General features: G+C 38.6%; 1 protein-coding gene across 5 annotated transcripts in view; it reads right to left on the minus strand.

Moving 5' to 3' along the window:
- LOC110109073 (biotin carboxyl carrier protein of acetyl-CoA carboxylase) overlaps window positions 1–11,933 on the minus strand; it is a 100,000-nt gene extending 88,067 nt beyond the window's left edge. For 2 of the 5 annotated variants that reach the window (XM_020839970.2, XM_028692524.1), the window contains exon 1: window positions 11,701–11,931. In XM_020839970.2, coding sequence (XP_020695629.1) covers window positions 11,701–11,746 — 46 coding nt within the window. In that variant the 5' untranslated portion in view covers window positions 11,747–11,931. Of the gene's footprint in view, window positions 1–11,700 lie in introns of all 5 variants that reach the window. The other 3 variants (XM_028692527.1, XM_020839971.2, XM_020839969.2) reach the window with 3 other exon arrangements.
- Between the last annotated feature and the right edge of the window lie 3,673 nt (window positions 11,934–15,606).

Consider the following 15,606-nt stretch of genomic DNA (forward strand, 5'->3'; position numbering starts at 1 on the left):
TAGGTTGTGGTGTGATACTAATGTTTCTCAAAATCAATTTGGATTCATGTCGGGTAGGTCGACTATGGAAGCCATACATTTATTCAGAGGTTTGATGGAAAAATATAGAGGAAATAAGGAGGATCTACATATGATATTTATTGATTTAGAAAAAGCATATGATAAAGTTCCAAGAGAAGTGCTATGGAGAGTTCTTGATAAGAAAGGAGTCAATAATGCTTATATTCAAATCATTAAAGATATGTATGCAGGAGCTATTACTTGTGTTCAAACACAAGGTGGATTGACCAAGTATTTTCCTATTTCGGTTGGGTTACATCAAGGATCAGCCTTAAGCCCATATCTTTTTGCTTTAGTCTTGGATGTTCTCACTAGACATTTGCAAGAGGATGTACCTTGGTGTATGTTTTTTGCTGATGATATTCTTCTTGTTGATAAGACTAGAGAGGGAGTTGAAGGTAAACTTGAATTATGGAGGTCAACCTTAGAGTCTAAAGGTTTTCGCTTGAGTAGATCTAAAACGGAATATATGGAGTGTAATTTTAGTAGTAATAGACCTACTGAAGGGATTGTGACTTTGGGCGATCAAGTCATTAATAAGAGTACACGTTTTAGATATCTTGGATCAATTGTTCAAAGTGATGGTGAAATAGATGGGGATATTATCAGCAGAATTCAAGTTGGATGGTTGAAGTGGAGGAATGCATCGGGCTTGTTATGTGATAGAAATGTACCCCTCAAACTTAAAGGAAAATTCTATAAGATGGTAGTGAGGCCTGCAATGCTTTATGGTGCCGAATGTTGGCCATTAAAAGAGAAGCATAATACTAAGTTAAGTGTGGCAGAGATGAGAATGCTCAGGTGGATGAGTGGCTTTACCCTTAGAGATAGGATACGAAATGAGCATATACGTGAAAAGGTTGGAGTAGCTCCACTAGAAGATAAAATTAGAGAGAGTCGCCTTAGATGGTTTGGTCACATAAAACGACGGCCTTTCGATGACCCGGTTAGGAGAGTAGAGGTATTAGATTTGACTTATGTTAAGAAAGGTAGGGGTAGACCTAAAAAGACTTGGTTAGAAAATATTAGGAATGACCTTTCTTTATTAGGTTTAAATGAGAATTTGACTTTTAATAGAACACAATGGAGAAAAAGGATTCATGTAGCCGACCCCACGTAGTGGGATAAAGGCTTGATGTTGTTGTTGTTGTATAAATCATAGGAAGGCACCAAGAACATCTACCGAAGGTGTTAAAACTATTGCAATAATAACAGCTCCATCACAATAACAAGATATATGAACTCCCCAGAAATCAATCTTTTATCTTGGATTTGTGATATGTATAGGCAAAACTGATCATACGAAGGAGAAGGCAATCAAGAAGTGGCTCAAATAACAAAAAGTGACTAACATGAAATTGCCAATATGCCTGATAGTTTATTCTCTATTTTACAATACCTTTGTCTCTATTACATGCTTTGACTAGGTCAATGCTAAGTTCAAAAGAACGCCAAAAGAAAGAGGATGCATTTTTCTTGTTGAAGAACATAAGTGAGGCACTTGTAGTAGCTTTGCCAAACTTGAAGACCATTCTAATTGAGGCATATGTTACGGGATATGCAATGAATGGAGAACTGATGCAAATAACATTAACTTTCTCATGCACAAATAAAATTTTAAGATCCTGAATCTTACTCTAAAAAATATTTTTTGTTGGTGTTCTTTACATGCATTTATATAATCCCTAAATAATATTTTACTTTATTTTTCATATTATGCCCCTTCATCTTAAATTCAAAACTAATAAGTGATACTCGGCAAATAATTTTCACTTGGAATAACTTTATAATATTTGAAATCTAAATGATATATTTTTCAAGTAAAAAAATAATCAATATAAGTTTTGCTATATCTATCTTTATAAGTGATGATATGCTCCTCTCTTCTTTTAAATAAGATATTAGCATTTATAAAATCATAATATAGAGCAAAAATCTAATATGATCGTACCACTTTTATTAGTTGCTCCAAAATGATACTCATCATAAATGCTTCTAAAATCTTTTACCCTTACCAGCATGTCTATTTAAATCTCCTCAAATAAAAACACTTTTTTCAAGAGGTATTTTTTGTATTAATTTTTAATTCATCTAAAATTTTTAATTTTAAATACATATTCAAACCTACATGAGGAGCATAAACATTTACAATATTAATAATCTTAGCATCAACAACAATCTTTAATGTTATAAGTCTATCTTCAATTCTATTAATTTTTATAACATTAGCCTTCAAACTTCTAATCTATAATCACACCTATACAATTTCTACCACGACTCCAACAAGAATATCATAGTTTCAATCCTAAACTATAAATATCCTTAGTCTTCTCTCTAACCTATTTAGTTTCTTGAATGCATAGAATGTTTATCTTCCCACATAAAAATATTTATTAATTTGCTTGAAAGGGAACATATATTCAAAGTTCGTACCCTAATTCTAATTGTATGGACTAGCTTTGTTGATCTGTTGCAAGAAAACCATCACTTGCTAGGAAGCAGTAAAATTATTCTCTCAATATATGTGGGCATCTTTTGGACTACTGAACTGATGAGGTCATCCACAGACATTTTAGGCAGGTCTACCGGCAAAGGAATCCTAGATCGACGGCTACGATTAGGAGCTTATATTTCTGATGTTTCCATGTCATTTTCTATGTATCTTTTAATTTCAAGTTTTAGTTTACTATTTTGCCCTTATGGATGTTTAGTCTTTGTTGTAGCCCTGTGGGCATTTAAGTCATGTTATTTTCTTTTGTTGAGACCTTTATATAGAGGTCTCCTACTATTGTATGAGCTTAATGTTTGATTAATAAAATTTTTTGAGATTTTAGTCTTCTTCTTGCTTGAGAGCTTGAGAGAAAGAGAGGAGACCTAGGAGAGGCTCCACCCGAAACACCCAACAGCCCACCTTGGTGAGCTCTTGGTTTTATTTTATTTGGCTCGCTGTTTTCTCTTCTCCCTACCAAATCCCCACCACCCGAAAACGCCCCTTCCCCTCTACCAATTTCCCTGTAGCCGTTCACCTTTGCATGGCCGGCCACCCCACCTAGCCTATTCTCTCTCCACTTGCCACCTAAGCCTCCACTAATTAGCCTATTAATTCCCCCCCTAATAGCCGCCCCTCTCCCTAACCTAATTTAGGGAGATTTTAATGGCAAATAACCTCTCCCTCCAAACCAAGAAAATCTGAAAATTCAAATTCAGATTTTTCCCAAGAAAAATCTCCCTCCACATCCCTCTCCCTAGCTCAGGGCACAACTCCTTTCTTTTCTTCTTCCCGTTCAATCTCATTATGAATGGCGGATCCGTAAGTTGAAGGTGGACTAGTATTCGACGCCTACAGAAATATCCACGTTCTTCGATCTCTGTTCTTCGACGTGGGATTTGATCACGAAGACACCGTGGGAGATTACTTGGAGTGAATCCTCCCCACGCTTGTGCACGTCATCGACGGCCAATTTCAAGACTACGTTTGGACAATCACCGGACGTCATCCGCTACCACCTCCACCGGCGGCTACCTCTCCGGTAAGGAAGTCCTTCGTCTCCTTCTCCGTAGTGGTGCTCTCCATCCTTGTATGGTTCTCTTCTCCTCCGCTAAAAGCCAAAGAGTGATTGGGTGAGAAGGTGCTCGAGGTGAATTTTCTCATTATTAATCGTGGGATTTTGTTATGAGCATTTAAGTATTTCTTTTATCTTTAGATGTTTTGAATTGTTTGGTTATCTCAAAGCAACTCTTCGACTAAGCAAGTTGATTACCTAGAATCTATTTAATCCTTTATTTTATTGGTGATAACTTTGTGGTGGTAACGCTTGATTTAATTAACATCTTAATTTCCGCAAGCAACTCCTAATTGATTCACATCATCTTGGTATCAGAGCATGGCTAGCATGCTTTACTTGTGCTAGATGCATCCTAGGAGTCCACTTTAATTTGTCCTTAGTGGTTTACATGCATAGCATCATTTAGATAGTCTTAATTTCTGTTTTCCTTTTGCTGTCCAAAAAAATCTGCACTAGTTTTTCATTTTACATGAACATATCTCTTTGTTTGAGTGCTGCCATCATCTCCATAGCATCAATATTAGGCTAGGCCACTTAGACTTTTGTCTACACTTGCTGTCCACTAAATTTCTGCACCTGTTTTAGCCTTTTGGGCGAGTTTTAGGTATTAGTCCCTTGCTGTCCACACTCCTGAGTCCACCCAATTAGCTGTGACAACTTTGTCCATCTTTTAGCTTGCTGTCCTAATCTTTCCCACACCCTTTGGAGCCTTTAGGAGTATAGTTTTAGAGTGTCTAGGTGCTGCCCTCTTGTCCTCAACCTTCCCTAGTGTCCCTTATCTCCTAACCATGGATCCTGCACACATACAAGCAACTTTAGACCTGATAGTGGGCCAGTTGGGTACAGTCACGCAACAAATTAGGGATACCCAAACGAATTTGGCGGAGTTTAGACGTCACACGAGCGATAGGCTAGACAACATCGAGAGGATAGGAAACTCGGACATCTACACCCCCTCTAGACCCCACTCTCCTTATGACGAAGATAACCGAACTGATTACGGACCTCCTAGAGACCACTACCGACCCAATCACGAGCCAGGAGGACGTGACGCACCTTGGAGAGACAACGATACCCAACTTCTTAAGAGTATTAAGATAGATATCCCGACATTCGATGGTACGTTAGAACCCCAAGTTTTCCTTGATTGGCTCAAAGGAATGGATAGCTATTTCAAGTGGTACAATATTTCAGAAGAGAAAAAGGTTTGATTTGCTGAGATGAAATTGACTGGTAGAGCCAACCAATACTGGACCAACATAGAACACATGCGAGAAACGCGAGGAGAATACCCCGTAGCTGACTAGGAAACAATGAAACAAGAATTGAAGCGGAAGTATCTTCCCCCCTCTTACTACCCTAGACTTTTGGATCGCTGGAATAGGTTAACCCAAGGTAGTAAGCCCGTTAAGGAATATATCTCAGCCTTTGATGATTTCATGATTCGTTGTAACGGTGAAGAGACCACCACTCCTGCCCAACTGTTGTCTATGTTTAGAGCTGGATTGAGAGAAGACCTTAGGAATGAACTTTTTGCTAGAGAAGTGAATACTTTTGAAGCTGTCTGTAGTCTTGCACTAGACTTAGAAGAATCTAGGAGCCATACCTCTAGGACTCAAGACTCTCGACCCAACCCATTCAAATCCTCCTCTAGCCAACCTTACAACAAGCCCACTGGACCTTCGGGTAGTCAGCCTTCCCCTGGCCAAGCCCAACCTAGAACGGACTATAAAGGTAAAGCACCTGAACGGGAAGCACCCAAAACCACTGCCGGCACTAAGTGCTTTAGATGCCATGGGTACGGACACATTGCCTCTCAATGCTCCAGCCCGTTCAAGGTCACTATAATAGAAGAAGTGACGGAAGAAGAGGATGAGCCTGAAGCTGAACTAGTTCACCATATTGATGACGATGAGGAATTTTTCAACGATGAAGATATTGCTGTGATCCACTGCCTGCAAAAGATGAATCACTTGGATCTACAAGTCGTTAGGAGTGCCTTCTCTCAGCCTAAGCCTAGCAACGACTGACGAAGGACTTCAATCTTCTACACTTTCACCAAGATTGGAGACAAGAATTGCAAAGTCATAATAGACAGTGGAAGCTGTATTAACGTCGTATCTTCTGCTATAATTTTGAAACTTCAATTGAGGACCACACCCCACCCAAACCCCTACAAAGTCGCCTGGATCAACTCGACCACCTTGGAGGTGAAAGATAGGAGTCTCGTTCCTATTGAATTCATTGGATATAAAGAAAAAATCTAGTGTGATGTTTTAACTATGGATGTAGGTCAAATCATCCTTGGCCGCCCTTGGCTGTTCGACAACGACGTACACATTTATGGCCGATCAAACACCTGTGTGTTTGAACACGAGGGCAAGAAGATTAAACTCCTACCCACTCAGCCTAAGTCTACCAAAGAAGAAGTTAACTGGACGGCATCTGCCACCAAGGTTTTTGAGGAAATAAAAAAAGAAAATGGTGGAGGCACCAATCATGCGTCTGCCAGACTTCTCTAAAGTTTTTGATGTGACTTGTGACGCATCTGGCATAGGCATAGGAGGAGTATTAGCTCAAGAAGGACATCCGGTTGCCTACTTTAGTGAAAAGTTAAATGGCATCAGGCAACAATACTCCACCTACGATAAAGAATTTTACACCATCATTCAGTCCCTCAGACATTGGAGACATTACTTACTTCCCCAAGAGTTTGTCATCTTCTCAAATCATGAGGCGTTATAATATATCAATTCTCAAAAGAAACTAAACGCCCGACATGGGAGGTGGGTTGAATTCCTACAAAAGTACACATATACCATTAGGCACAAAGCGGGATCAGAAAATAAGGCTACCGATGCACTAAGTCGTAGGATGATGGTCGCTCGTGAGATGAGGACAAAAGTGATTGGTTTCGAGCGGCTTAAGGAAGACTACTCAGACTGCCCCGATTTTGGAGAAACCTATTCTGCGTTAGCAACTGGAGATGAACGGATCATAGGAGATTTCATGTTGGAAGATGGATATTTATTTAAATCCCAAAAACTCAGTATTCCCAAAACTTCACTTCGAGAATTTCTTGTTTGGGAATTACATGCTGGAGGGTTAGCTGGTCACTTTGGACAAGCCAAGACCATTGTTGTCTTAGAAACCGATTCTACTGGCCTAGTTTAAAGCGTGATGTTAGTAGACTTCTTAGGAGGTGCCACACCTGCCAACTCGCAAAGCAACGCAAGCAGAATACGAGGCTTTACACCCCTCTTCCCGTACCTAATTGTCCAGGGCAGGATGTGAGTATGGATTTTGTTCTTAGTTTACCAAAGACTAAAAAAGCATGATTCGATTTGTGTAGTTGTCGACCGTTTTTCTAAGATGGCCCATTTCCTCCCATGCTCTAAAACTTTTGATGCCTCCCGTATTGCTAAGCTCTATTTTGATGAGATCATTCGACTACATGGATTACTTAAGACCATCGTTTCCGATAGGGATGTCAAGTTTACAAGCTACTTCTAGAAAACCCTATGGCGCAAAATGGGCACAAAACTCCAATTTTTAACAGCCTTCCACCCCCAAACCGATGGGCAAACCGAAGTGGTTAACAGAAGTCTAGGAAATCTTATAAGGACTTTGGTAGGGGAAAACATACGGGATTGGGATTCCAAGCTTCCTATTGCTGAATTTTCTTACAACAACTCCGTCAATAGAACCACTGGTCTTAGTCCTGCCGAAATCGTGTACGGATACCTACCCAGACAACCTATATATTTACTTCCCATGAGTCCTAGGTTTAGAATGTCAGAGTCAGCATCTACATTTGCATCCCACCTACAGGAGTTGCAAAAGGAAATTAAAATGAAAATTGAGCAAAGAAACGCCAGTTACAAATTAATTGATGATCAAAAGAAAATGCTTAAGGAATTCGAAGTTGGAGACTTTGTGATGGTACGAATACGTTCGGAGTGTTTTCCTCCCGGATCCGCAAAGAAATTCCATGCGAGAAGCGCCGGACCATTCAAAATCATTTCTAAGATAAACAGTAATGCTTACGTGTTGGACCTCCCCGAAGGTTTTAACATCAATCCTACCTTTAATATAGAAGATTTAGTAGCCTTCGAGGGACCAGAGTTTAACCCCCACAATCCACTTACAAATGAGCCTTGTGTGAACCCACCTGGTGAGATCCCTAGCCTGCCTCCACTCCCCAAATTGCCCCACTTACCCAATGCGGAGAAAATAGAAACCATACTGGATGATGAGATCATTTCCACGAAGGAGGGAGGACGTCGAAGGTACTTAGTGCATTGGAAAGGGACCCCACCGACAGAGGACACTTGGATTGACCGAGAGGAGCTACAAATCCTAGACCCAGATCTCTTAGAGTTGTACGAGAGCACTTGAGATACTCACTCGACGGAGTCGAGTTTTCTCCCACCTGGGGAGAATGATGAGGTCATCGACAGACATTTTAGGCAGGTCTACCGGCGAAGGAATCGTAGATCGACGGCTACGAATAGGAGCTTATATTTCTGATGTTTCCATGTCATTTTCTATGTATATTTTAATTTCAAGTTTTAGTTTACTATTTTGTTCTTATGGATGTTTAGTCTTTGTTGTAGCCCTGTGGGCATTTGAGTCATGTTATTTTTCTTTTGTTGAGACCTTTATATAGAGGTCTCCTACTATTGTATGAGCTTAATGTTTGATTAATAAAAATTTCTAAGATTTCAGTCTTCTTCTTGCTTGAGAGTTTGAGAGAAAGAGAGGAGACCTAGGAGAGGCTCCACCCGAAACACCCAACAGCCCCCTTGGTGAGCTCTTGATTTTATTTTATTTGGCTCGCTATTTTCTCTTCTCCCTACCAAAAAATCCCCACCACCCGAACCAGCTGCTTCCCCTCTACCAATTTCCCTGCAGCCGCCTTCCCCCAATCCACCCAGAACCCGCCGATCCCCCCCCCCCCCCCCCCCCCCTTTCATGTGCCCCCCATCCTCCCTCCTTGCCACCGGCTAGGCCAGCCGCCGACCCACCCAAGTCCCGTCGTCCGCCCCTAGCCCAGCCCACTTCCCCTGGTGCCATCCCGCCGGCCCTCCTCCCGTTGAAATTTGAATTTCGTACATTAAATCCCTCATTATTTCTTTCCTAAAATAGCTCACCATATTTAGGAAAGGACTTAAATGAGGCCCCATCTATTTTGAATTCAAATTTCAAATCCCTCTCTTCCTTCCCCCATTAGGAAACCTTCCTTAATTAATTAAAATCTGAAATTCAAAATCAGATTTTAATTAATTCCTTGGGCCCCACTAATTAACCAAAATCCCTCTTTTTCTCCTTTGCATGGCGGGCCACCCCACCTAGCCTATTCTCTATCCACTTGCCACCTAAGCCTCCACTAATTAGCCTCTTAATTCCCCCCTTAATAGCCGCCCCTCTCCCTAACCTAATTTAGGGAGGAGATTTTAATGGCAAATAACCACTCCCGTCAATCCAAGAAAATCTGAAAATTCAAATTCAGATTTTTCCCAAGCAAAATCTCCCTCCACATCCCTCTCCATAGCTCACGGCACAACTCCTCCTTCTTTCTTTTCTTCTTCCCATTCAATCTCATTATGAATGGCGGATCCGGAAGTTGAAGGCGGACTCGTATTCGACGCCTACGGAAATATCCACGTTCTTCGATCTCCGTTCTTCGGCGTGGGATTTGATCACGAAGACACCGTGGGAGATTACTTGGAGCGAATCCTCCCCACGCTTGTGCACGTCATCGACGGCCAAGACTATGTTTGGACAATCACCGGATGTCATCCACTACCACCTCCACCGGCGGCTACCTCTCCGGTAACGAAGTCCTCGTCTCCTTCTCCGTAGTGGTGCTCTCCATCCTTGTATGGTTCTTTTCTCCTTCACTAAAAGCCAAAGAGTGATTGAGTGAGAAGGTGCTCAAGGTGAATTTTCTCATTATTAATCGTGAGATTTTGTTATGAGCATTTAAGTATTTCTTTTATCTTTAGATGTTTTGAATTGTTTGGTTATCTCAAAGCAACTCTTCGCTTAAGCAAGTTGATTACCTAGATTCTATTTAATCCTTTATTTTATTGGTGATAACTTTGTGGTGGTAACGCTTGATTTAATTAACATCTTAATTTCAGCAATCAACTCCTAATTGATTCACATCATGAACTCTATTGTATTTGGTCTTGATCCAATTCTAGGAAGACTTGTGCGGGGGCCATCCATGATGGATGCCAAAATGAAGTAGAGCATCGTTTTCCATCTAAAAATTGACAACTAGAAAGAGATGGTGAATAGAACCATAACACATTTGTTGAGAGGTTAGAAAACAAAATACATCCCAAACTATAGGATGATAGAATGACATGCATTCAATTCACCTTCATTAAAGTTTTGCATCCTTCCATAGCACATATAAAATGTAAAGCTTTCCTAGAGCCTCATACCATAAAAACCCTTTTCCAAATTTGACGAAAAATGTAGTTGAGCACTTGTGCTAACTTCACCAAATTTTCAAGGACATTTCAAACGAGGGGCATATGTTAGAAGATATCAATGAATGTGGTACTTATGCAAGATGGAAGAACCGTTGCAGATGAAATATTCAAGGGAGCACAGAAGAATCAAACCACATAAAACAATAACTTACTAGCACTACATCAAAGGATGAAATATTAGCATGCCTACATTCTAAAAAAGAGACTGCTGCACATTGATCACATAGCATTACCACAGTAATGTTGCCAAATACAAACAAGGCCCAAGCTACAACAAAATCAACATATGAAGAGGACTTATTCCCAACAGTTCAACCTAAAGATAAACAAGCTTATTTTTTCCAAATAAAATGAACTATATATGAACTGAAATGATAGCATGAAAAGGAAACTTTAAGACTTCATATATTAGCTTGTTGCACTTTTATTTTACTCAGAAATTTCAAATATTCACTATTTTCATTTCATTCAATAAATCCAGCATGTCATTATCTATCTATACTCCGAATGAAATGGACTTGTAATTTCACCAATAATAAACTATCATCTTTAAATTCAATATTAAGAAAATCTTAGCTACAAAGAAAACCAAAAGATATACGCCTTTGATTTCAAAAATAAATAATAGCCCTCAGATAAAGGAGAGTAAGAAAAACATGCGACAACAAGACAGAGGTGCAAGGAGAGGAGCTGCAAAATCACATATAGAAGAGATCAAGCAACATACACATATAGATAAAGAAAATGTAGGGGAAAACGGAGACGTTGAAGCATTTGATGTCTTAATTTAGATTTTTTCTTTATTTTCTTTGATCTCAGGTTTTGTTTGCTCAATGTAGCAAGTAACAAAAGAGTTGATGCTCAACATCATAAGGCGACTCAAAGAGCGGTCAAAAGAAGGATGTCAAACCAACGGCACCTCAGAGATGGTCGGCATCAATAGCACACAGGTTTGTTCTCTGTAATGGAGAAGATGAAGACACGGGTAAGGAGGAGAATGTTATGGCACGCTTGTTCGAAGTGTTCGGAATGCAGAAGTTTGTATCCATGATGTTAAAGTCCTTGGCTTTTTTAAATCATGCTTTTTAACGTCTAGTTGTGCTTAATCTACTTCTTTTAACGTTTTACTCCTTTCAGAATAGACTCATGTATATTATCGTAGGTTAGAATCCTTAAAATCTGAAAAAAAAAATAACTAAAATAAAAATAAAATAAATTATCGGAATTTAATACATGTCATGCCAAGTAGTTTTTAGAATTTAACACTCACAGATTTATTAAATCCAGATTTACAAGATTTGGTAGTAGAATTTGATTCTAAATACCATATATGACAAAACAAAACTGTTGAATGTTTATGCACAGGAAAAACATATCGAATAAATAAAAAACAATGATAAGAAAAATATGCAAACACACGCACATTCAAAATCCCTAACATGATGTATATTGCTTGCACAAAGAAAACCATAGTGATTATCAATAATAGAATAAATATCAATGTTTTTTGTGTGTTCAGAAAGAAGGGATAACGATGCGAGGCAGTTGAAAGAAGTAAAAGGACTCACAGAGAGACGACGGGGTCGAAAGTAGAGAAAGACTGAGAGGAGACATAGAAAGAATAAAGACCAGTACACGTCGAGGCCGGAAGAACTGCGGAGCAGAAACGCAAATTTGTGCGAGCAATGAACCACCGACGAGGAAGCGAGCGAATATTGTGGTTGATCTGCGCAGCACTACAAAAAAAATAATAATAATTAGGAGGAGCTTAATTGAATTAATAGAAAAATTACTTTAAAGTACAAATGGGAGAGACATTACACCTTGAAATCATCGAGTTGCTTTATAAGCGGTGGCTTCCAAATAAGGTGTAACCGAGTCAAGTCGACTCATGAGTGGGCTCGAATTCAACTCGGTAATAGATTCAAAGAATCAAGTTTATTAAGCTCGTGAGTCGAGCTTACCAAGCTGGAACAGACCTCCGCTCCACTCGTCAGCTTGGCGAGCAACTCGCGGAGGTGACCGGGCAGAAACATGAAACTTCGGTTTTGACAGGCGGGAGAAAGAATCGAATGTCGAGCAGGAGAATCGAATGTCGGGCAGGAAAATCAAAATAATGTAGAAGCTCGACAGGACAACGAACGACGGATGATGTAGCTCGACAGGATGACGGATGATAGAGCTCGACGGGACAATGGATGACAGACGACATAGCTCAAAGGGACGACGAACGATGGAGCTAGATGGGAAGACGGACGACAAAGCTCGACGGTCGGCGTAGCTCGGGATGACGCTCAACAACGGAAGTCGAGAAGGAGCTCGACGAATCGCTCGATGTGAGACGAGTCGAGCTCAAGCTCGTCTTTTGAGCTCGACTAGAGCTCGAGCTCGACTTGAACTCCCCCTAGCTTGAGCTCGGCTTGACTTGTTGGCACCCCTACTTCCAAATAAATACTCATTTGGTTATGTTAGGGTGGCTGATCATCATCAAGTTATCATGAGATCACCCAAGGAAATTAAATGATAATTGAGTACTATATCATGTATGAATGAAACCGACCAAAGAGTATAAGAATCCATTCTCAAGTCAAATAAAAAAAGTGATTGTTAACCCCATAAGTCATTATACTCTCATTTTGATTTTAATGATAACAAATATATAATTATTAATTTTTAATACTTAAATTATAAGTGCTTAAGATGAAATGTGAAACTCAACTTATGTAGTCAACTTAAGAGGTTGGGCGTGGTGGGCAATTGCATTATTTTACATAATATAATAAATATTTCTACAAAATTAAATTAAGTACTAAAAATGTTATTTTATTAACAAAATTATTTAAATTTATTTTGCATGCTGATATATCACAAAATTTTCCATTTTGATCGGGCATGAATCTTGATGCAAATTTAAATTGAGGCTTTGAAAATTAAAATTAGGACCACCTGATCTCCAATTTTAGCAAGCTTATATTAAAATGAACATCTCAAGGAGACGAACCCAACATCATCAAATTTGATCCAATCCCAGCCCAAATGAGTCCAAATCAAAGGTCTACAGTTTATTTGGAAGCTTCAGAACATTAATTGGACTACCAAATGACATCCGAATATGGCATGCATATAGTAAAATTGAGCGGCACGAAAAGTCAAACCTAATAAGCTAAAGATAACTCAATTCTAACATCTCTAGGGCATCTAAATGCTTTATAAACACTTAATGGTCAAGGAGAACACCATAAGCCATATGATGGGACACTCCCAACTTCCCCTTATCTTCTCCATATTTACTAAAAATTTATAAATATTCCACAATTCTTCGTACAAATCTAGAATGTTAAACTCTACATCTCTTAACCGCCGTGAATATTCGAGGATGTAACAGGTTAGCGTCATTTGTGGGGAATGATTCCTATTTTAGGGGCAATCTTATGCAATTTTTTATCGGCCCTTAACTTTCAACCAATTTTGTATTGATTTTGTGGAAGAAAATTTAGATTAGGGGGAAACCTTGACTATAACTTCCAATGTGATTGTTGCCAAAAAAATTTCCTCCATTATTTTCAACATTAAGACAATGTCATTAACAACCAATTTTCTTAAAACTCCCAATAAATGTAAGGATGCTTCAATAAATTTTTAAACACTATACAGTCTCTAGCTGGACCTTTACTCATTAGGTAACGTCTTAATTTCAACCTTAAAAAGGCAATAACATTATAGAAAAGACCAATTTTTACATTTGATTAAGGATTCACGTGGCATTCTCCCTCTCCTAATCAAAGTCTAATCAATCCCAGGGGGGGTTTGATTCGGCATCTTTCATACATGTTAATTTCATTGAGCATTACTCTGACAAATAATTTCTGATATATCAAACATCATTGGTGGTTTCTATTAGCCTCTTCCAAATAATTTAGCTTCATCGAGCAACGCTTTGACAAATAACCTCAATTGATTCAAATATCATTAGTGGGTTCTCTATACCTCCCTATACAGGTTAACATCATCGAGCCACATTTTGACAAACAATCTTGAATAGGCCAAATATCCCTTGTAATTTTTTTTAATCATTTAAATACAATCTAATAACATTGAATGTTTTAACAAAAAAAACCATGAAGGCTTTCCCATAAGGTAGCCTCAAACGGAAGCTAGTAATTGATTATGTCCTCATTATTTTAGATCTGTACTCAAGTACTATGATTTTGATAATAATAAATATTATTGTTCCTTGACTAATGCCATTCATAGATATATGTTTTTTGTGCCCAGCTCACTAACCTTTCAGGTCTACAAGTTCGTTTGGAATGTCAATTAGCTCAAGATTAGGTAGACTAAGATTAAGTTAGTCTATAATTTCTATTTCAATATATTTTTTAACTTTTTCTTGAGTCAAATGTACCTTAGTGGATCATGAAGCTAAGTAACCTTACACACACACACACTCAGAGGGAGAAAATTAGTGGGTTAGAGTTTTCCTATTTTTTAACATATCATATAAGATGATTTTATATTGTCTTGGATGATCAGTCAAAAATAGAAACCCTAATTAGGGCACCTAGGTCATATAAACTTGCTTAAGCAAATCGTCCAAGATGATACTCCTATCATCTTGGAAGATATGCTAAAAAAAAATACTCAACTGCCAAACTCATTTAGGAAAGATTTTATTTTTAAAATTTTATTTTAATCGTACATGACGATCCCATATCGTCATGGACTATTCATTACAATCATGGCTAAATTAATCAAAAGATAAACAAAAGTAATTAAGGTTAGATTGATCGATCATATTGGGCTGGCCAATCACAAGATTGTCCTGGATGATCTGTATAAAAAATCTTAATTCTCTCCTAAATCTCCTAGACATCCTGAATTATCTACTAGATGATAATAACTTATTTTAAACAAATAGTACAGGACAGTCCAAGCATCATCATGGACGATCAATTATATTTTTATATCATACTGATTTATCTTCTAGATGTCCCGAACTATTTGTTGGATGACAATATATGATTTTAAAATAATCATTTAGGACAATGTCCAATTCGTCCTAGACGATCAGAATAAACATTTTGTTTTAATCGTACAGAAAACCCAGATCGTCCTAGCTGGAAGGGATGATTTAAACTAATTTTACAAGATGATCTCTAGATGATCTTTGATGGCAAGTTAAAAATTAGGGTATTTTTAAGGCCTTCTTTATAACATCTCTTAATTATTAACGAGAGCATCTTTTGCTGTTATCCTGACCTAAGAGGGGTTAAAGAAGGAGAAGGAGAGATTGGGGGGAGAGAGAGAGATAATATTATGAGGTGGAGTTTGCGAGGTATTCACAAAGGTTGCTCCAAGTAAGGATTCAAGTCATCTTCTCCAATCATCATCCTTAGCTCCTTGGTGGCTCTTAAGAGGTCTTCGTCATCATTAGATCAAGGTTCTCTGCCTACTTCGGGAGGAAGCAAAAGGAG

This window comes from Dendrobium catenatum, unplaced genomic scaffold (genome assembly GCF_001605985.2).
Source record: "Dendrobium catenatum unplaced genomic scaffold, ASM160598v2 fragScaff_scaffold_156, whole genome shotgun sequence".
NCBI lineage: Eukaryota > Viridiplantae > Streptophyta > Magnoliopsida > Asparagales > Orchidaceae > Dendrobium > Dendrobium catenatum.